Source organism: Megalobrama amblycephala, linkage group LG7 (genome assembly GCF_018812025.1).
Source record: "Megalobrama amblycephala isolate DHTTF-2021 linkage group LG7, ASM1881202v1, whole genome shotgun sequence".
Classification (NCBI taxonomy): Eukaryota; Metazoa; Chordata; class Actinopteri; order Cypriniformes; family Xenocyprididae; genus Megalobrama; species Megalobrama amblycephala.
Genome location: NC_063050.1, coordinates 28,951,602 through 28,974,961, shown reverse-complemented (window position 1 = coordinate 28,974,961; position 23,360 = coordinate 28,951,602). Strand labels below are relative to the sequence as shown.

The 23,360-nt window shown below is 37.7% G+C and overlaps 1 protein-coding gene across 1 annotated transcript in view; it reads left to right on the top strand.

Annotated features, from left to right (window-relative positions):
* Positions 1–14,839, top strand: part of LOC125272245 (catenin alpha-2) — a 36,803-nt gene extending 21,964 nt beyond the window's left edge. The window contains exons 5-9 of the mRNA XM_048196944.1: positions 1,251–1,364; positions 4,501–4,682; positions 5,058–5,163; positions 12,407–12,541; positions 13,888–14,839. Of these exons, the coding sequence (XP_048052901.1) occupies positions 1,251–1,364; positions 4,501–4,682; positions 5,058–5,163; positions 12,407–12,541; positions 13,888–14,175 (825 nt within the window). The 3' untranslated portion in view covers positions 14,176–14,839. The remainder of the gene's footprint in view (positions 1–1,250; positions 1,365–4,500; positions 4,683–5,057; positions 5,164–12,406; positions 12,542–13,887) is intronic.
* The last annotated feature ends 8,521 nt before the right edge of the window (positions 14,840–23,360 follow it).

Sequence of the window (23,360 nt, the reverse complement as noted above, 5' to 3'; positions counted from 1 at the left end):
CTGCTGACTAGAAAAGCCATTGCAGTCACCATGTGCTGGTAGCTGCTTTTAAGTTTTGAAAATAGTACAGCTCCCAGAGTAGAATTGAAATGAAAGTACCAACACACACACACACACACACAGTTATTTGTCAAGGATTGTATCCTGCTGAAGAAACATGGGAAGAATAATCAAACCAAGATGGGTTTTCGCACAAATTTAAACTTCTTTTTCATTCTCTATACACTTCCATGTCTACGTGAAATCTTGATCCACTGGGATCTTCATTAAAACAAGTAACAAAGAAGACTTTGCCAGTTTGCGATAAATTACTTGGCTTATTCAATCAAAAGAATATCTCTATAAGTTAGTGCCATTGCCACTCAGATTGGCTGAAACAGTGGCAGCTGTCATGATACACTGTCTTTTCTTCACTGTCTCCATTTTGCTCATTAGTCAGTTGGTGGGATTGATGTTGAAACTACTGGTAGGCAGAATACAAGAAAACAGATCACATCTAAACCCTGAAAAACCTAGAGGCCTTTCCCCCTTCACATATTGTTTGATCCCACTTTACGAGGGAACTTTTTTTTATATCACAAGAAAGCCAAAAGGGAATTGAAGAACAATGATGCAAGTCACTAGTAACTCAAACTGTGGGACGAATGAATTATTTCTTGAGATTTTACTGGTTTAATGGTTGACACATCTTTATGTTGGATCAGAGGTCCTTCGTCCCTCGTTGTGTGGCAAAGCACAGCCGGTTGTGACATCTGTCAAATGTTGTGTCCCAAATTGTCACCAAGTTGGAGCATTAGGACAGAGGACATCAGTACTCTAGTAGAGTACATTTAAAATATAGATGTAAGGTTAAACGAGGCAAAGAAAGTTGTTGACTATAGAAACCCAGGAGTTAATGTCTCTCCAGACCAGTTTTAAAGCTAAAAGGTGAAAGTAAAAATGAAATTTAGGAGACTTTAAAAGGAATAGTTCACCCAAAAATGAATCATTTACTGTACACACTGTAATGTTGTTCAAACCCATGTGACCCGTATGCACAAAATGTGAATTCCGAATAATAAACTGATTGCTCTTTTCCATGAAATTACAAAAAAAACAATAAGAAAAATACTTGAAATTACATGAGGTTGGGTAATTGATGACAGTATTTATGTTTTAACTAAATGCCATAAAGGTATGGTGTGGTGTGGTATGGTATGGTAACTACAAGGATGGTCATTATTTATTTATTTTTTATATATATTTTTCAGACTCCAGAAGAGCTTGAAGATGACTCAGACTTTGAGCAAGAAGACTATGACGCCCGTAGCCGCACCAGCGTCCAGACAGAAGATGACCAACTTATTGCTGGACAGAGCGCAAGGGTGAGTGACTCCTACATGACTCACAAACAACATATCTGGTTCCTCCTGTCATTTCCAGCAGGTTTACGCTCACAATACAAAACACTTATCACTCCGCTGAGCATGTCTGCTGTAAAATTACATCTAGTTTCAGAATAGCAAGAGGGCCAGTCACTCAAGTGCATGCACATAACAATGTGTCTTTCACTTGTTTGAGAACGAAACATTATTTAGCCTCCGCTGCAAATAATAGTGAGAATTTATTTATTTATTTTTTTCCCCCTTCAGCACACACTGCAGTTACAAAGTATAAAATAAATATCTTGTGATGTTTATGCTTTACATCAGGTCTGGCACATGGCATCTAACAGTTCTTTTTCATCAATATTTAAACATAGCAGGGGAGCAGATGTATGTATCACGATCGAATCCTCCATAAATTAACATAATTTTGGTTCTAGTTTCATAAACACTCTGTGATTGAAACTGTGAATGTTTAGCTCGGTTACAAACCCCAGTGGGAATTTTAAGGCGTCCTATGCACAATTTCAATGCAAAGGTGGTTTTAAAAGCTAACAGGTTCATACATACATTTGTAGCATTTTTAAATACTAAATCAGCACTGCATGTGTCCTTTTTGAAGAAAGCTGAAGCAAGATAAATGCTGATTAGAATGCTTTCAATACTTTCAAGATTTTTAACAAAAATTTTAGCTTAGAAACATGTTAACGGCTAATTATATTCATTCACTTATAAGGTTTTTATTAAATTAGGTGTGACAAAAAAAGAATTCACAGAAATGCTACCATGTAGAATGTTCGGTCACTATTAGCATTTCATTTTAGTTAGGAAGCTGCCTTAGAAGGGAATGTAGGCTGCAATGTTGGCAGCAATTTTGGAACAGAGCCTATATGTAAGATTCAATATTTAACATAGCAGAGGACCATGTTTTATGAATCAGATGCATACATTTCCAGCAGAATCAAACTCTTTACGCAAGAATAATTTTGGTCCCAGTTTCGTAAACTCTCTCTGCAGAGACTATAGTTGTTAAAATATGATTGCAAATGAGACTTCTGGCAATGTCACCCCCTCGGTGTGCTTGTGTCAGCCGGCATTTGACGACGGAGCTCACTGGGGTTCAAGGCTTAATCCACATTAGTGTATGTGTGAATAGTGCACAGTGGGCTGCTTATGAGACATTACAAGAATATCAGTATGTAGCCGTGGAGCACCACTGACATTCACGCACAAATACACACCATAACCCTGTTTGATACCAATTACTCTTGAGAAGAAATTATCTTCCATGAATGAGAGGAAATGATCATTTGTTTAGGAATAAAAGACTAGGCTAAAAGAAATGCTGCCATGGAGAAGAAAAACAGGGTCATTCCTTAGAACAGCAACAAATTGACAAAAAGATGACCGTGGAAAAACATTTCGCTCACTGGTAAACTCGGTTCATTGGAGTTCAAGTGAATGCTGAATGTTACATTGAGTAAATGATATTGTAAATCAAATATGCGTGTCACTACTGTCACATTGATATAGTTGGTGACTTTAAGTTTTATGGATTTTGAGTTCTCAAAAGAGAAAAATAAGAGCAGGCATTTGTCCACTGACTCACACTTTCAGACACACACATATACACACGGCTCTATCTCATGGCTCCATGATAGGATAACAGTGCTGATAGGTCAGCCATAAAATTGAACTCTGGTATCTAGGCCACTTTATTTCAAATGAGAAAAATTAAAAAAGCCTTTTTTGAGGGATTTCTAAACCAGAAGCGCGCACACAAGCAGACGTTCAGCACACAATACGAGTGTGTTGAATGAATCGGCACCGGTGCGTATGGGGAAGGATTTGTTGGAGCATTAAGCTGCCTGCACCCTCTCTTGTTATCGGTTAGAAGCCAGAGAGATTTGGGATAAGTGAATTCTGAGCAAGGCAAGAAGAAGAAATAGGCTCTCCCCCTTCTATTCACCTTCTTTCCATATATCACATCCACATTTAGAACCAGAGTAGTTGCGATTAACCATGCAGGAGCTCATTAATGCTGATTGGCTGCTTCAAAGACATGCAAAGAGAGCCGATTGGCTCATGGGATGGGTATGTTTCTGATGCACAGGTGGTAAACTAGCGCGGTAATAACTTCCTAGCTAAAACAAGACGACCTTAAATTTAAATAATGACCTTTAAATGAGCTTTAGTCATAACCAAAGCTAAAATTTAGTTACAGTCCTGTCGACCACTCTTTTAGACACTATCGGACAGGCTTGTGGGATATCAAAGGCAGAGAAGGATATTCTCTTATATTTATTCCCTTATATTTTATTCGGACACAGCCACCGTTACATCAGCCCTCCATTTGAAATCCCCAGGAGTGTGCGCTATCTGAAATAGAAATCATTTTCATCTTTTAATCGCATTTTCTCGGAGGACTTCTTTTCTTTTTAGTGTGTAATTGCTTGTTAAATAAACAAGCAAAAAGCTACAAATCTTAAATGAGCAGCTGGCTCTTAATTAGCTCTTATGTTATGACATCCTTTGGCTATGATGGCATATTGCCACTTATAAATTCAGACAAAACTGCGGAAAAGATCATTTATGACTTGTCACACTACAAATTCAGACTTTGTACGCCACAGACTTTTTGCAAAACCCATCTTCCACGGTGATCACGCACTTAACGGCATCCAGAGTCCCTTGCCGTGGTCTGGTCCATCCGCTCTGACAGAATGTTGAACAAATGCATAATTCATTGACTGGTGTAAGAAGTAAGGTAATTATACATTTATCTCACAAATAATACTGCGCCTTAACGGTGCCTGTGACCTTGCAAAGAGATTAATGCCCTTTCGGACTGGCTCAGAATCGCTACGGAGCGAGAATTTATTCCTTGACAAGGAGAGGGGGAAAGAAAAGAGGATGGATTTTCTCTTTATGAGCATGAGATGTCATGGGGTTCCAGAAGGTCTTATGATTAAGTGTTAAGTTTCAAAACCTCATACTGGGGCATTTCAGTGGGGTTAAAGAAAGTCAACCTTAATGGAAATTACTTTCTTCACAAACTTTTAACAAGAAACAAGGGCACATGTTTGCACAATTGCAAAATGTGTGTAATTGATCTTTATCTTGTGTCCTGCCATAGGCCATCATGGCTCAGCTGCCTCAGGAAGAGAAGGCCAAGATTGCTGAACAGGTGGAGAGCTTCAGGCAGGAAAAGAGCAAACTGGACGCAGAGGTCGCCAAGTGGGACGACAATGGAAATGACATCATCGTGCTGGCCAAGCAGATGTGTATGATCATGATGGAGATGACTGACTTCACCAGGTACCTCCATTCACATGTCAACAATGAGAATGCTGGAAATATTTAAGAGATAACAAAGCCAGAAGGTCTCATTTCAGCCTAAATTTTGTGATAATATTGGTACGTTATCCTACAAATAATTGCATTACATTGAAATGTTAAGAGCAAAGATCAAATATACATTCTTTAGGTCATTATATAAAAATATTTCATCAGAATGAAGCCATGTGGAAGAGTATTATTTATTATTTAGGTTACTTGCTCTTGCTGCTTCAAATCTGTTAGCATATTCAGGGGTCTTGCTTGCTTGCTTTCATGCTCTGTGCAGTTTGCTTTCTGCCTCGTTGTGAAGAATAAGCTAATAGAGTAACAATCTGGGTTTTTGTGCTACCGCAGGGGCAAAGGGCCTCTGAAGAATTCTTCTGACGTGATCAATGCCGCAAAGAAAATCGCAGAGGCCGGATCCAGAATGGACAAGCTTGCCCGTGCCGTGGCTGACCAGGTCAGAATACCCTTTTATTCCCCATTTGTCTGTGAGGATGTGAGATCAAAGCCCTGGGTTGTGTTTAAAATAATGAGCTCCTATGAGGTGTTGAATTTATTATTAGATGAGCACCATCTTCAGAACCTACTGACTGACACTTTTTAATGTTTAATCAACTGTACCCCTTGTAAAGTAAAGAAAGTATAAGGATGTGCTTATGAGAGCGTCGGTTTGCATGTCTTGATGGCAGCTACTATACCATGCACTGTCTTTGCCTGTTCCTGCATGTAGTGCATTTTCATGTTCTCATAAAATATTATGCACTTTTTTTTAAAGATATAAGTCATACAAGTTAGGTTTATTTACTCATAATTAAGAAGAGAGAACAACACCGGCTTCTGATTCAGTTTTATTTTGCTCTGAGTTAAAAGCATCAGAGCTTCCCATAACGCATGCTGCGATTTACTGTTACATGCAACAAAATAAACACATATACATGGTTTTGTAAGCTCATCGTAAATGACACAAATGCATACGTATCCCGTGACAGCTCTAATTTAATAGACAAATAAATGCACAACCATTTGCATTTTTATGGCATCGAAATCATATATGAACTCAATGTTTCATCTATAATAACTAGGCTTATTTTGAGGTGTTTTTATAAGCAGTTAGATTGGTTATATTTAAGGAGTTTCAAAGACCTGTTATACTCACTGTGTGGATGAATCACATTTGTGTTGGAGGCTTGGGGTCTATGGAAGAAAACTTGAGATGCCGAAACTCTTACAAAGCAAATACAAACACTCATTGATGACCTGTTAATGCATCTCTCACTTACTGTATGAGACTTCACAGCTTGAAGCACCTGTCATTTGAGATCAACCAACATGTGCTGTTATGAATAATTAAGCAAGATGTCTTCTCATAGGATGAGGATATGCAATCTCATGAATAATTATGAGACACCAGTGAGTCATAGGTGTAAGAAAACGCCACATCCTGTGACGTTGACGTGAAGACAAATTCAAACCCAGGAGATGAAAAAAGCGCAAAAAAAGAAAAAAAATCATAAAATTAACTCTTTTTTTTTTTTTTTTTCCTGACAAATAAATCTAATGGATGGTAGCAATGTCTTCTATTATGTGCAACGCACATACCTCTGTTAAAATATCCCTGCCCACTTGGGCAAGAAGTGTGGAAGAGGACAAAGTTGGTAGTGAATGCTGAAGGAGTCGAATGGTTGTTTTTGGCAATCCATGTTTCAGTCAAAGGCAGAATGTTGAGATTTGACTGACTGGTAAAGACAGGAATGAATTCAATTTTGTTGCTGGCCAACTGGCAGACCAACCAAGAGATCACAGGTCACCAGGGCTACGATTGTTTTGTGTGCATACATGTTTAGACTTGCACCTGTGATATACTACATGGATGTAGTGAAAGAACATGGCAAGAACATGACAGGAAACAAATATTAAGCAATAAAGAAGAATTAGCTTAGCATGCGGCATGTTGTCACTGCTTAGTGGAGTTGTGCAGGTAGAGTCACAGGTTTTTACACAAGCTTGGTCTTCACACAATGAGGGATGCCACTACAGTGCTGACTGCTCAGTGAATACTTGTTCACTGATTACTTCACCTGACTCCACCTTCTTAATTAACTACTACTCCAAAAGAACTGCTCTATTCCACCAACTAATTAACAGTCTTACCTTAGGGGAAAAAAACAACAACAAAAAAAACAACTAATTTTCCCTAATGTCGCTAATCAAAGACACATCCTTAATGATATCTTCCAGCCCAAAAATCAGTTATTACTTGCTTTGTTACACTATAAAACATTCCATTCTGTTTAATAAAAAAAGATATAAATTGGTGTCATAAAATGGAGCAGAAGGTGTGGAATCCTGCTCCTGAAAGATCAACATTAGATCTTCATGATGGCTAAATAGGGCTCATTCTTACATTTGCAATCAAAATTATTCAGCACTCTTGACCTGCAAGACATTTTGCTGCCGAGAACAACATTTTATAAAAACAATTCAACAAAGGCATTAGTAAACTATTATAGAATAGAAAGTTGATGAATAATGGAAAAAAAATATATAATAATAATAAATCAAATTGGTTTTAAACATTTATGTACAAAATTATTCAACCCCCACAAGTCAAATTTTGTGCAGCATCTTTTATTCTTTATAACCTCCAATAAATGCTGCCTGTCAGTGCTTAAAATCTTCTGTCCTCTCTCTACTGCAATCGTGGCCCATTCCTTGCTTGAAAAGGCTTCCAGATCACTTATAATCTTTGGTTTTCACGTTGCCAATTCTTTCTTCAAATTCCACCAAATATTTTCAATGAGATTTCAATCTGAAGACTGTATAGGCCACTCAAGAACATTCTGCGATCCCTGAACCAAGCTTTAGTACATTTGGATGTATACTTTGGGATGGCTGTTCTGCAGGAAAGTCTATTGATCCTCAAGCTTCGGTCTCTGCACCGAAGGCATCACTATCTTTGTCAAATTGGCTTGATACTTTAAAGAATTCATGATGTCCTTCAAACAGTCAAGATTTCCACTTCCTGCAACAGCAAAGCACCCCAATAACAAGACTGGAACTGGAACACCTCTATGTTTGACCATAGAGATGGTGTTCTTCTGCTTATAAGTTTTGCCTTTTTTGCACCAGACATACTGGTTTGGTCACATCACTCCAGAATTCCACAGATCTATTCAAATTAATTTTAGCATATTCAAGCCGGCCTTTTATGTTCTTCTTGGTCAAGAGTGGCAATTGGCAAGATGTCCCAACATGAAGGCCATGCTTGTCTAGTGTTCTTATACTCTACTTTTTTTCTCCTCCTTCCATCAGGTCATCTTGCAAGACTTTGGTAGTAAATTGATGGTTTTTCTCAGTTGCTCTGATCAAACATTTTATTCCCCTTAATGATATCATGCCTTTTCTTACACACCCTCAAAGTTTTTCTGGTACAACAAATTTTATAATAAATAATTGTAACCAAAGTCAAAATGCATTATAATATTTGCAGATTCCTTGTTACTGTACATCTGAAATTGGTTGTTTGTCATTTGTTTTAATGCATTATACTTTCTAAAGGCGTAACATAAGTATTATAATGTATTATAACTGTGGTTAAAATTATTCATGAGACCATACAATGCATTATTAGATGCATTACAAGGCATAATTAATGCATTAAAAATACTTTTATAATGCATTATATAAAAAGGATTGCAAGTAAACAATTTTTGTATTTAAAATAAGTCTAAGTTGCATGTACAAAATATGATAGCAACAGTTTCGTATATTCTAACAATTAAATTTACAGCACCTTGAAACTAAATAGAAACATATAAATGCAAAAATGCACCTCATGTGCATTTTTTTATTCATCTGTTTGTAGAAGTAGAGTTAAAACAAAATCTTGCTTAATATTTTTGTAGAAAAGGTACATTGCCATTTTGCTCTGACCAAAGTGAACTCATCTGATGTCGTAATTACTTCACAACTCATTAATACAAATTTCCCAGAATAACTAGGGAACACACCATTAGCTCTAACTCTACAGGCAGATTAATTTGATCAGGGATGGAGCTAAACTCTGCAGGAAAGTGGACCTCGGGGTGCCAGAGTTAGTCCTGTTTTAGGAGCTAAACATTGCTGGAGATTGGTCCTCCAGAAGCATTGAACACCCCTGAGCTATAATTAATAAAGTGTCTGAGCTTGACCAGTGTGGTATACCTGTTTAGAGACATATTTCCTTAAATTACATTAGCACATTCATTGTCAAAAGGGTACTGTGTAATAAGAATGACCCTTTTGTTGTCATCAACACTGGGACACTTATCAAAAAGATATGAGAAGCCTGAAACTTGCTGTGTCACCACTGGCCAGGCCTCGTGTTGTTTTTTGTTGTTTTCTTGCAGTATTTCTTTCCCCTTAGATAAAGCGAAAAGAGTGAGGTGGAATCTGATCACACTGCTGATCAGAGTGTAATCCGAGTGTACAAGCACATCGAGACGGCCAGACAGTTCCTGCTTTTCAAAACAGAACACCCCTCCCTTTAGGTCAATGTGTTCCTCCCATAGCAACGATCCATCCTCTCTACAACCAAATATAACACACATGTTGTGTATATTGGGTAGTCTGAACAGGTGGCTTGACATGTTCCTTATCAAACCCACTAACACAGTATTTACATCTAATGGCCATCTGGGGTTCTCAGGACGCATCAAGGGACCGCATTCATTTCAGAAAGAGTCTCTGAGTAGGCGGTGTTAAACAGAACCGGGTGCTCAATAATCAAGCTGTTCCTCAGTGCTGGAAAAGACAAAACAATCTAGAAAAGAAAGAACTTTGAATGGTTTGGTACATGTAAAATGATAGAATATCTTACTGCCATGGTTGTCAAAACAACTATGCTAATTGTAGCTATTCATATAAAAATTAAAATAAATTTCAAAAGGAAATATGTATTTTAGTGCAAATATCTGCCTAATTTTGTTATATTCTACCAAATGACGGGTTAACTAGCATGGACTGGACATGGATGCAACTGGAAAGAAAATGTGACCCTGACTACACAGAATTTGTAAAATTCAATGTCAGTTTTTTGACAAAAATGTCATTATTGGGCACATTGTTGGAACTTTGCAGGTCTGCTGATGTTAATACATTTAAATGATTTTAAGACATTTTTTGTTTACTTTTGTAAACAATTTTGTTGGACTGTAAAACCACTGCTGTTTAGCACTGCCAGGCTGGGTCGCAGTGGTTTATGTGTTCATGACAGCAGTCAGCCCTCCTTAGAAACACACTCTTACAACTCCTGTAACTTCTGCACTTGACATGGCAGACCTAAAGCTGCTGGGCCCTGGAGGCGAGAAAAGAGGGTTCTCCATTTCTCCACTTTCCTCTTGCCAGTCCCCAGCACAGCGAGAGGTTGCTTCCTGCAGAGAGACACTTGAACGCTAAACACTAAGGATGTTACAGCTGCTCAGCCATGTCAAAGATAAAGCAGCTTCAACTGTTATTAAATGTGTCTCATCAGTCTTTTTCACTCAAAGTTCATGTAAAGCTAGGGGAGAAAAAAAAAATGTAGCCAACTATATTACAACTTCTGACAGAACTTATTGCTTTATGCAAAGTCACTGAGTTAACTGCTGTGTCTTGGCATTCAAGGTGCTGTGTGTTTAAAATTATTAATCCAAAAAAAATCATAATGTTAAATGGGACAAGCTCATGTATTTCTTCAAAGGGGAGACAGAAACAGCACACAAAATAGGGCCTGTTCTTACATATAAATGCAGATGGACATAAGCAGATTGAAACTATCTAGAAAAGTACGCAACCAGTAATAGTGATTTAATCTGATTGCTCAAATTACAGTTTTGATGCCTCTAAGAAGACAAAATGCTGAAGATCAGATCTCCAGATAAATATACTTGCAGGACAGGAGTATGCTAACAAATTTAGGATATGTGTGCTTTCAAAGAGTTAACTCTCTGGAGTCGGGAAACGCGGCGGCGTGTTTTGCAGAAACAGATTTAAAATACTCTGTTCTTTTTTGTCAGAGACAGAAGTAATTTATCAATTGGAACTATAGAATGTCTTCTTTTATTTGTGTACACTCAGAGTAAAAAAATAATGGTGTGCTTTTTTGCAAAATAAAAAATGAAGTCCAATCTGATAGTTCTCAGAAAATGAACTTCGTGAACTTAGTGAATACTAATCATGTCTAAAGAGACTTATGAGACTTATGTCTAAAGAAACGTTGAAATGACAGGTTTTAAATTGTGTAAGTCAAATCGAAAACAAAAATGATCTGTTTATGTAATCTGTATGAAAAGAGAGACATGTCAGACGTCTGTGAGTCAGCTCATTATCCACTAATTCGGCCACGCCCACGGAGCGAGCGATATTCAGTCGCAAATTCTGAGGCAATACATGTATACATCTTCACAATCATGTTTTTATTATCTTCAAAAGTGTCTATCTGCATGTTATAGCCATGGTTACAGCAATCTCTGGAAGCCTCTGTTAGTTCCTGGAATGTCACATGGAATGCCTGTTCTTCACCACGAGTCATTTGTGGACTAAATGTGCACAAAGCGCCCTCCGGCTGCAAGCATGAATTGAAAACACAGTACATCAGAGTATCCAGTGCTCATAATGATGACAATAAATATTAAATAAATATTACTCCTCTGTATAGAAAACTGACATAAACATATGAGAATCCATCAATATTTCTCCAAATGTGCATGCTTTTAAGCTAAAAGCCTATATGAAATGCCATAGGGGTATGAATGTTCAGACACTTTGCATCACAGAAATACATTATATCTTAAAGTATATTAATGTAGAAAACCATTATTTTAAATTGTAATAATATATCACAGTATTGCTGTTTTTTCTGTATGTTTGATATACAGCATGACACTTCTTTTAAAAAACATAATAATAGTAATGTGTCCAATCTTTTGACTGGTACTGTAATTTAAACTATAATAGGCCTATACAAAATTTTCTTCACGATGTGCAATTATACATGCATGCATGAGATCACAAAAATCATGTTTTCTGTCAAGAGTGGACATTATATTAATGTTAATACAGCTGATATGATCCTGTTATCAGAGGTAAAACAGTGAAAGTCAGTTAAATGATGTAAACAAGTGCACATAACGAAAACTGGTCTGATCTCAATGGAAAGTCTGCACACATTGCCAATTATTTTATGCAAAAGCCCTGGCTTATGATTATTGAGTAGTTTGTGACTGCAGGAAGGTTACCCAGCAACATCATCAAGACCTAATTAATATTCATGAGATAAGAAATCGCTGTGTCATGACATCAGAAATATCATCCATGGTTTCAAAACTTTTCAAGGAAATTAAGGAAGTTTCATTCACTGTGATATGGGCTGGTGTCCATTATGAAATGTTTCTTCGAACCCTCATGGGTAAGAAGTAATTTCTATTTCATTTTGCTTGTTTACTGATGTGCTGTATATTTATGTGTACAGTGTTCCCATTAACAGAATAAACAATCGTGATGATAGCGGGAGATTTACGAGATTTAGCCAATATGTGATGATGACAAACCCCTGAGTCATCTTCAAGATGGAACTAATTTCATCTTCAGTCATCATCACTTTACCACCCTCCCCTCATCTTTGCTCTACACAGTGAATATGTAAAGGTCATGTCTCTGCTATGTATTCCCATCTCTTTTAGTGTCCGGACTCAGCCTGTAAGCAGGACTTATTGGCGTACCTCCAGAGAATCGCCCTCTACTGCCACCAGCTCAACATCTGCAGCAAGGTCAAGGCTGAGGTTCAGAACCTGGGAGGAGAACTCATTGTTTCAGGGGTAAGACATACGTATTGTGTTGCTATTTAATTATGTACATGAGGTTTGCATTGTTGCAAGAAGGGGAATATATTTTTGCATTCTGTATTTATTATTAAATGTTGAATTTATTTATTTATTTAAAAAAAAAAAGATGCCACAGAGCCTGATGTCTAATAACAACCTGAAAGTGTGATCATGGCTTTAGTCTGACTGAAATCATAGCAGTCTGGTTTTTGTGAAGTTGGACTAACAGACCTACATAATGGGCATGACAATCAGACAACAATTGGTCTCAGTGTTTCGTACATTATTCATATTTAATCCATCAAATATCCAATTAGGGTCATTTATGCTTTGACAAATAGTTGAAGACTATAGCACAATTATGCAAAAACTTTCTCTTTTTTTTTTTATGCATTTGGCTCAAAACATTTTATTAATAGCTCATTCCATACTGTATATAGCCATATTTCAATCATTACAACTCTCTGGAGAGCTGATGTTAAAGGGTTAGTTCACCAAAAAAAAAGGAAATTTCTGTCATTAATTACTTACCCTCATGTCATCCTAAACCTGTAAGACCTTCATTCATCTTCGGAACACAAATTAAGATATTTTAAAATAGTCTTAAAGACTTAATAGACTTAAAATAGTCCATGTGACTACAGACATAGCGAAAGCAGTGCAGTGCTTCCTTGTTCTACGTCCGAACGCTGACTCATTATTGGCCAGCTGCTGCATTAGCATCACACACGTGTCGTGGTGCTCACACGTACATCTTCAGCCAATACTTAGCCAGCGTTTGGAAGATGAACAAAGGTCTTATGGGATTGGAACGACATGAGGGTGAGTAATTAATGACAGAAATTTCATTTTTGGGTGAACTAACACTTATAAAACACTTATAATGGGTATAAAAATGTATTAGGTCTTGGTGGACTAGATCTGCTACGCATGTTGCTGCTGCAGAGCAATTATAGACTCTCTACTGCCAATAGATAGGCACGCTGCTGTGAGCATGTAAGATATGCTGCTGCTGCTGCTGCTACATGAATAGGCACATAAATCATGTGGCAATTCTAGACAGGTGGAGCTGGGGGAGGTGGAGGGTTTCAGAGGAACTCTGATAGCACATTGCAGGACTAACTTACAACAAACATTGAACCAGACTATTTAAATGTTGAGCATGCAAGCTCAATGGCTGCAGAATCAGCAGAGGCCAATCGATGTGGCTAAATGATGTGACTGCTAACAAATTGCATGTAATGGACCTATCAGTCTGCGGCAAGTTTCATGTCTGAACAACTGTTCACTAAATACAGACACTAACCTGAATGTTCTCTTCCCTGTTGCTTCATATGCAGCTGGACAGTGCTACATCCCTCATCCAGGCAGCCAAGAACTTGATGAATGCCGTGGTCCTCACGGTCAAGGCTTCCTACGTAGCTTCCACCAAGTACCAGAAGGTGTACGGCACGGCAGCAGTCAATTCCCCAGTGGTTTCTTGGCGTATGAAGGCCCCGGAGAAGAAACCCCTGGTGAAGAGAGAGAAACCGGAGGAGTGCCAGACCCGCGTCAGGCGAGGCTCGCAGAAGAAACACATCTCCCCCGTCCAAGCCCTCAGCGAATTCAAGGCCATGGACTCCTTTTAACTCTGCACCACAGATGCCCAAAACTCCTCCTCCTCTTCCTCTCTTGATTTCTTCTCCTCTCCTTGTTACGGCTTATTTTCTTGGAGCTGTATCTTGTTCCATGCAGCGACGTGTGTGTATGTGCCCAGTAAATGTCTGTGAGTTGGAGGGTTTGGCTACCCATCCTCTTCGAACCAAATTCCGCTGTAAATGAGAAACAAACAAACTCATGAAGCAGACGTTTACAGTGTGGGCTGCGGTACAATTCATGTGATGTTCATTCTCGCTGACTGGCCATATATACACAGAGATATTAAAGAATATAATCTATGGTATAGTAGTGTCAGCCCTAACCGAGGCAGAGGTGCTGCTTTCCTTCCTAATAATTTTTTTATTATTATTATTATTATTATTATTTAAAATTAATATGACCCATAGTAATAGGAATAACTTATGTTGAGGCATTTTCTTTCTTCTTCCCAGTTATCCATATCGTGACCTGATACACTAGTTTTTGCATTTAAAAATCCATTTCTTTAATTATATTACTGTATCACTAACCATGGCAGCCAGGTTTGCTATAGTATTACATTTAGAAAAGGACTAGTTGTGTGGTTTGCTCAGAGACTAGTAGAATCCTGCATACCTTTATAGTCCCGATTCTCTAATAAACCTTGCAACTGTGTCTGCCGAGTCGAGTTCTTTTCCTATCTGTTCCATTCGACTTTATGATGTTTTAGCAAACATACCAGTACCTAATGTACTATATTTGATGGTGCAAACACATTTTCTGATTAATGAATGCTAAGTAATGAATACTTACTGTGTGTTTGACATACAAGATCTTCTATCAAGCTCATATCCATCACCAAACAAGTTTTGTGTTTGTCACACACAGTGTTCTGAAATTGCTTATCTGTGTCCGTACACATCTTGGTGAACAAGGTAATCACAAATAAAGCATGCTGTTATGGGCAAGAGTTTAGTAAGAATTTAGTGTTAAAGGTCCCGTTCTTCGTGATCCCATGTTTCAAACTTTAGTTAGTGTGTAATGTTGTTGTTAGAGTATAAATAAAATCTGTAAAATTTTAAAGCTCAAAGTTCAATGCCAAGCGAGATATTTTATTTAACAGAAGTCGCCTACATCGAACGGCCAGTTTGGACTACATCCCTCTACTTCCTTCTTTAATGACGTCACTAAAACAGTTTTTTGACTAACCTCCGCCCACAGGAATACACAAGAGTTGCGTTTGTAGAGTGTGTTTGTCGCCATGTCGTCGAAACGCTGTTATTTTCATCCCGCAGTCCAATCACCGGGTCTGATTCCGGCTCAAATTGATAGGGTAAAATTAAAGATGTTTACAATAACACTGAGCGCGTGCATCTCCACGTTATGGTAAGAGGCGTGACCTTTCCGGGCAAGGTTCGCTAAGCTGCTGTCGAATCACAACACAGGAACCGCTGGCACAATCAGAACTCGTTACGTATTTCTGAAGGAGGGACTTCATAGAACAAGGAAGTCATCAGCCCGTTTTTATGACAGTGGAAACAGCGGTATACAGATAAGTAAATTATGTGAAAAATACTGCGTTTTTTTACACGCGAAACATGAGCACATGTTATATTGCACACTATAAACACAATCAAAGCTTCAAAAAACCACGAAAAACGGGACCTTTAAAAATAAGTCAGCATGAAATTGAAATTCATCCTTTCATCATGAAATTCGTTCCTTTTATGTACAGTAATTATCTCAGGGCTGCATTTTGCTGACCAGGATGAGGCTCACAACTCACAAAGTTTTTTTTTTTTTTTTTAACTGACAAGAAGGTAAGTATGTCAACGCCACACTGCGACCCCCTCCTGACTTCATGTTCGCTGAAGACTTCCCTGCCATTTCTCAGGTTTTAATACAGTGACCTTTGCCTAATGAAAGGATTAGCTGCCAGACTGCTCTGCCAATATCTGCCATTTAGCTTAATTAAAATCTCCTTTAGCCACCACTTTTCACAACATACAGCATTACTGAACACAGAACAATGTCTCAAAGTCTTAGTTCAAATGGATTCCAGAACAAACAGGTAACAGCGTACACCACATAATTCTACAAGGTGAAGAGTGTCATTTTTGGCATCTAGCAGCACCACAAGAAAAATAACTCAGTTATGTTGTCTTCTATTATATGACTAATGACGGTAGAGCTAGAACTCTGAACATGATGTTGTCAGAGCGCTTCAAAAGCAGCAGACAGAGCTTTTAAGAGCCCTCCCAAAAACAAAGTATTTACAGTAGTGATGACAGTAAATAATGCATAACATATGCAGTGTTAATAAGTATTTCTCAGGATTTACTTACGCAATTATACTGCAACAATTGTGACCGAATTACTAAACGCACATTTTGTCGAGCTTGACAGAAATGATAGAAAAGGGCCATTTGGTTAGCTTCATAATTTTTAAACTTATTTGCACTTTTTGGGGAAATTTTAAAAATGTGTCAGCTGTCTCTGCATGTTGCTATGGGACTGAGAAATTATTTTAACATAAAAAAAAAAAAGTGCACACTTCATCTTTAGCTCTGCAACTGAAAAATGATTATACATGAAGGTCAGATCGTGGTTTCAGATAAGATATTATTCAGGCTTTAGTTTACTTCAACACTGGATATAAATAAACAAAAGCAGAATGGAGATAATTTCAATCAGATTCACACACGCTAAATGGCAGTACTTGAATGAGCTTCAGGCCATGATAATTCTCTTTAAAGCACTGCCATCTTATGCAAAAGGAATTTTTGAATATGCTGTTGCATATTTAATGGCCAACTTGTTTCACAGATGTTTCTCCAGACATCCGTACCTCATAAGAGTGATTCAATTACTATTTCATCAAATCGCTCACATCTTTTGTTTTTATAATACAATATGCAGCTCATAGCAAAGCTTTGATGTTCAAATGAAATGCACTGTACCTACTAGTACAAGTAGAGCCCTGTAGAAAAGTAGACGTCTTACGACATCTACACACATGCGTTTACGGGAAACACAACACTAGAGACTGTATTAATATCTCAGTCCAACATCTAAAATGGAGACCAGGCCAAATCTCAAGGCTGCTCAAGAGTCTTCCCGTATTCCGCTGACAAATTCAATTTGAATGCAGTCTCCGGTGCACTACTTTACCGAATGTCCATTTAAACATTTTAAGGGCAACCTTTAAAAAATATCCAGGCTGCAAGAAAAACGGTGCTCACGGGGCTTTCTAACAAAATGAGCCTCAGTCAAATTGCAAATAATAAAACCAGCCGCAGTGGGAAGTGCTTACCTAAACGATCATTACCATGATTGGAGGGAAAATCAGAAAGGCTTACTCTGTACCACAGTCTGAGCACCGTGGACCTGACATTTACAGACCAGTGATTGGCCACAGCGTGAAATCTTTTTAAAACTGAAAAGGACAGAGTACTAATGCCATTAAAGAAACAAAAATAGTGGAACATTCTGTTCTCACAGGCTCAGGAAGTTCACTCAACCATATCCGCCCTGGCAAGTCCTTGAGACAACCATAGAAGAACCATTCTTCTCCTCCCGCTGTGGACTCCAGTGCCAAATGTGAAGCGGCTTTTCTTTGTTTACTCCATGTCTTCTTCTTGGTCCAAATGTGCTTGGCTGCCTATTTTAGTACGCAGTCATTTTGAGCACATCCTCAAACTTCTGGTTTAAACACATTTCTGTTCTCTTTAGAACTCCTAGATTAGAAAAAGTGTGTTAGCTAATGCATTTGCTCAGTAACATTTCAGGAAATGCTATTTTAGTTTCTATAATGATGGTCTCTCATATGGAAAAGGCTACTTTCACAAAAGAGCAAAGTTGTGTTTCCAACTTCTTGACTGTTTCCAATGTTTCTTTTGTATGCAATGTTACAAGTTAGTAGATGCATTTTACCTAGAATATTTTTCTAACCTGTATGACTATGATTTTGTGCTAATTTCCAAGGTCTTACTATTACAACCAGTTCATAGTCTATTAATCTGATGAATTAATTATTCAATCACTGTTTTTTTTTTTTTTCTTCTTCATATTTATTTCTAATTAATTCAAGTTTATTTATAATAAACGATAAATAAAGAATTGATTACACATTCTCTTTTGGACCATGAGGGTGAGTAAATGATGACCACATTTTTGGGTGAACTATACCTTTAATTTTAGTTTTAATTATTTTTTTTATTACTATGCAAATATGATTTTTTTTTTTTTTTTTTTTTTTTTATGAAATTATACTCTAAATTAGAAACTTAAACTGCCAGTAGGTGGCGGTAAATGTCTTAATGATTAAGTCATTGAGTCATTCATTTATTTGATTCATTCCAATGGCTGATTCATTCAGGAGTGAAGTAACTGGTTTTTTTTTTGTTTTGTTTTTTATGAATAGTCCATTGAACCATTAGGCTTGTTGGGCTTGTAGTGGCTATGTTGTTCAGAGACGAGCAGTTCTGTTTTGTCTTTATATTTTCATTGGCAAAATTGATCAAAACAGAGAATATTATGCCTAAAATATCACAATATTATATATTATTATTTATTGAACTGTTCTATAAAATCAGTATCACATTTGCACTTGTGCTGTTCTGGACAGAAAAACAGCACTCGTGTGATATTGCCCTCATTTCTCATGATAAAGCTTAACTATATCACATATGATGTACAGTGCTTGGCGGAAATCAGTACACCCCCTTTGAAAAGTAATATTTTAAACATCTGTTTAACTTATGACAGTAAGGTTAATAATATAACTTAGAGAACAAAAATTTCAGTTTTACTCAAATTAGGGTGATGCAAAAATGAGTACACCCCACTGAAAGTCTCTGGAGCAAAGCTAAATTTTAGACTACAAATGTCTAATTTAACAAGAATTCAACCACAGTTGAGTCTAATTATTCATTAAACAGGTGTCCAGCAGACAGTTGACTATAAAAGGGTGTTAAAACCCCTTCCCATTTCATGCTGTCAGCAATGGCACCACATGGAAGAGAAATGTTACAAGACCTGAGAAAGAAAACAATTTATTTACACCAGAAAGGTGAAGGCTACAAGAAGATCAGCAAAGCTGTACTTATCAGTCAGAATACTGTAGCAAAAGTGGTACAAAAATTTTAAAAAGATGGAACTGCAACCATCTCACAGAGACGTCCAGGTCATCCACGGAAGTTAACACCTCGACAGGAGTGTCTTCAGGGGCCTCATTAATAAAATGTTGTGTAGAAACTTTCCTACGTTTGATCTAAGATTATTTCTCAAATGTGTTTACGTGCGATTCCGAAAAACGAATGTACACACAAAAAAATGTGCGTACACCTCTCTTTCACATGTGAAATATATAAATCGCAAATGATCTTGAAATTGTGTGCAGATGAATGGTTTCAGATCCTTGTAAATGCCCTCTAATTAATATCATTAACATATAAAAGAGCATCATTCAACGTCCAAATTCTTTACTTGAGAATGGCGAGCGGCAAGAAAAAGAATAGTGAGGCCGAAATCGGGGTCCTGTTGGCGGAAGTAGAGGTCCAGTTCAAATATCTAAAAATTCTTAAACCAAGAAGCATTTTCTAGACAAGTAAAAAATATTGTCTTGTTTTAAGAAAAAAAATGTAAAAATTAAGTTTTTCCTTAAAACAAGCAAAATAATCTACCAATTGGGTAAGCAAAATAATCGGTTTATTTTTGGTTTGAAATAAGATTATTTTGCTTACCCCATTGGCTGTTACCATTTTTTTATTATTATTATTACTATAATTATTATTGCTGCTGTTTATAGATTTCCAAATACCTGCAGTACTCCGACTCTTCTCAAAAGAAGCCTCTCCTAAAGCCCAGGCACAAAAAAAGCCCGCCTAGAGTTTGCCAGGGCCCATGCTGACAAAGATGAAGACTACTGGAACTCTATACTCTGGAGTGATGAGACCAAGATAAATGTTTTTGGAACTGATGGCTTCAAAACTGTATGGCATTGCAAAGGTGAGGAATACAAAGAAAAATGCATGATGCCTACAGTGAAACATGGTGGCAGTGTCCTTATGTGGGGCTGCATAAGTGCTGCTGGTGTCGGGGAGCTGCATTTCATTGATGGCATCATGAATTCACAAATGTACTGCTCTATACTGAAAGAGAAGATGCTATTATCACTCCGTGCCCTGGGTCATCATGCACTTTTCCAACATGACAATGATCCTAAACACACATCTAAGGCCACTGTTGGGTTTCTGAAGAAGAACAGGGTGAAAGTGATTTAGTGTCTCTTGATCTGAACCCAATCGAACACCTATGGGGAATTCTGAAGAGACAAGTTGAGCATCACTCTCCATCCAGCATCCAGTCTCTAAAAGAGGTCATTCTTGAAGAATGGAAAAAGACAGATGTTGCAAAATGTCACCAACTTGTTCATTCCATACCTAAAAACTTGGTGCTGTCATTAAAAATCATGGAGGCCATACAAAGTCCTAGATGTAGTAGTTTTTGTTGTGGGGTGTACTCATTTTTGCATCACCCTAATTTGAGTAAAAATGAAAAATGTGTAATCTAAGTTATATTATTAACCTTATAATATATTTAAACCTTATAATATAATATATAATTATATAACCTTATATGTTATAAGTTAAACAGATGTTACATAATAATAATTTTACATACTTACAACATTAGCTTATTTTGCTTATTCATAATAAACAACATATAAAGAGGGCAGTCCTACTGAATTATGATTAAGGGTCACCCATAGCATCTTGGTTCTAACATCACACTCTAAATGGGTTAAAATGGCTTCTTTTCTTTTTTTTTCTTTTTTGTGGGGAAAAAAACACAAAAAAATATAAGGACATTTGCTTGAAAATGGTGTTATAGCATCTCATGATCTACTGCAAAAATTCATATAATGATTCAAACCCATTCACTCAAAAGAAGTAGGACATGATTTCATTATTTAGGTTCATTCTTAGTACCTATATGTGACTGAATTACCAGCACACACTAAAATCAACAGGTTTTTCAGGGCAGTCTGAGTATTGTGAACATAAAAACAGCCTGTAAACAGCTCTAATATCTTCTCAGTTCCTGAGTGGAGGTGCCACTAGATTACAGCCTTGTATTTGTGGAGATGATATATTCTCATAAATGAGATACAAGGCTCCTTATCAGCATGTCATTTATATCCTTTCTTATCACTCTTTTTGAAACCTATTCTTAGGGGAGCTTTACATTCTCAAGTCCATTAGTAAAACAACCTATCGGGGTAAAGATAAAGGTCATCGTCAATTACTGTATCAAAGCCTCATTCATTTTGCATTAAACTAACAGAATTTTGTGGTGGAAGAACTTGAGATTAGCCAGATTCTTGACTAAATGCAGTTGGAACTGTTTCAGCTACCAAAGACATGCTGACCTTCAAATGACAAACATTTAACACATTGAGCAACGTATAGTATGCAAGCTTCAAAAATTACTAAAATATCAAGAAGCCACCCAGATTACCTGGGGCATTGTTGTGTATCAACCATGAAAAAGATGATTTGCCACTTCACTGTGGAGGACTTGTTTCATCCAATGGATGTCAAAAAGAGCTAAATTCAAATTAAATGTTTGCTGCCTGCAGATAAGGCAGTGCAGAGACAGGGGCTTGTTAAACCGAGCGCTATCTCCCACAGAATTGAGCAAAGGATATTAAAGAACATCTATTATGAGCTTTCACAACATGCCACGCATTCTGGTGTAAAACCCTCCCCAGCACACTCGCATGCTTTCATGAGGTGAGATTCAATTCTATGTGAGACGGAAACAGCGGAACAAGTGGTAGACAAATGATTTAAATACAATGGAGCAAGAATAAAGCTGTAAAGAGTGAGAAAAGACCTTACTATACCGTTACAGGGTGTGAGGTTGAGTAGTGCGCCAAACTAACGTACCAGACATATGCTAGGAGAACGGCGCAAGATAATGCCACAGTTATATATATAGAGAGAGAGAGCTTGAATGTGCGTGTTTTGGATATTCGACAGCAGTGTTAGGACTGTGATGCACTTGATTTGAAAATGTGCACCTGCGGTACGGAAGGCCAGCTTTAATTTGACTGCATTTACATCCATAAACCGTGAACTGTGTAGAAATTACACCCTCATTTATTCACAACCCAAAAGTAATTGGACAGTCGGCTGATCTGTTGTGTCCTAGCCATGTGTGGATCATAGCACAATTCACTGCACAATTGGCAAGGGTGTGATTTCTTTTTTTGGTCTTCTGCCACTTCTAATGATGAGAGAGGAGAGAGGACAAGAAATGGGGAATGAGACAACACGTCTTGACTTGTCAGAGCATATGCGACTACTGTTAAACCAAGGCTCAGGGGCCGGTTGCATGAAAGCCCTTGAGTTATAAGTTATAAGGTTAAGGGAACCCTTAGTGAAACATGGGTTGCAAGAAAAAACTTAAGGAACCTTAAGGCTGTCATTAAGTATTTCACCTTATTAAAGTCATTTGTAACCATTTAGCCATAAAATAATTAAGGGACCAAAATAGGCCCTGTAAGTCTTCCGCTGAACTCAATCGCAATGGATGATTTTGTGTTAATTGAGAAGGAAGAAGTACTGACTTGCATTTTCTCATGCCAGGCTTGTGAGCAAGAGTGAAAGATTATTATGACAGACTTGGGTGTTTTTCCCCTGTCTTCTAAAAGAATAGCGTTTTTTGTCCTTGGTCCAGTGCGGTTTAGATTTCTTGTTTCCAGTACCTTAAAAAGACAGTTAGCACACAGGACTAGGCACCGTGCCGCATGGCGGCTTGGACACCAAACACCGGATGCGTCATTTTGACGTGTGGCCACATATGGTGTCCCATACTCTGCATTTCACCCATCCAAGTGCACACACACATTAGTGAACACACACACCATGAACACAAACCCGGAGCAGTGGGCAGCCATTTTTGCGGTGCCCGGGGAGCAATTGGAGGTTAGGTGATGCAGCTTTTTTACACAATTTTGAGAAACGAACAGTTTATGGGCCAAATTTACCAAACGGGGGAAAATTAGCGTGAGAGCGCAATTCCACAAATGCGCCGATGGGAGTGACAAGTTTTGCGTGTGATCTACTGCTAATGCGCAAATTAAAGAACACAGACTCAGTCAAATCATTTGCATAATGACCAATGCAGT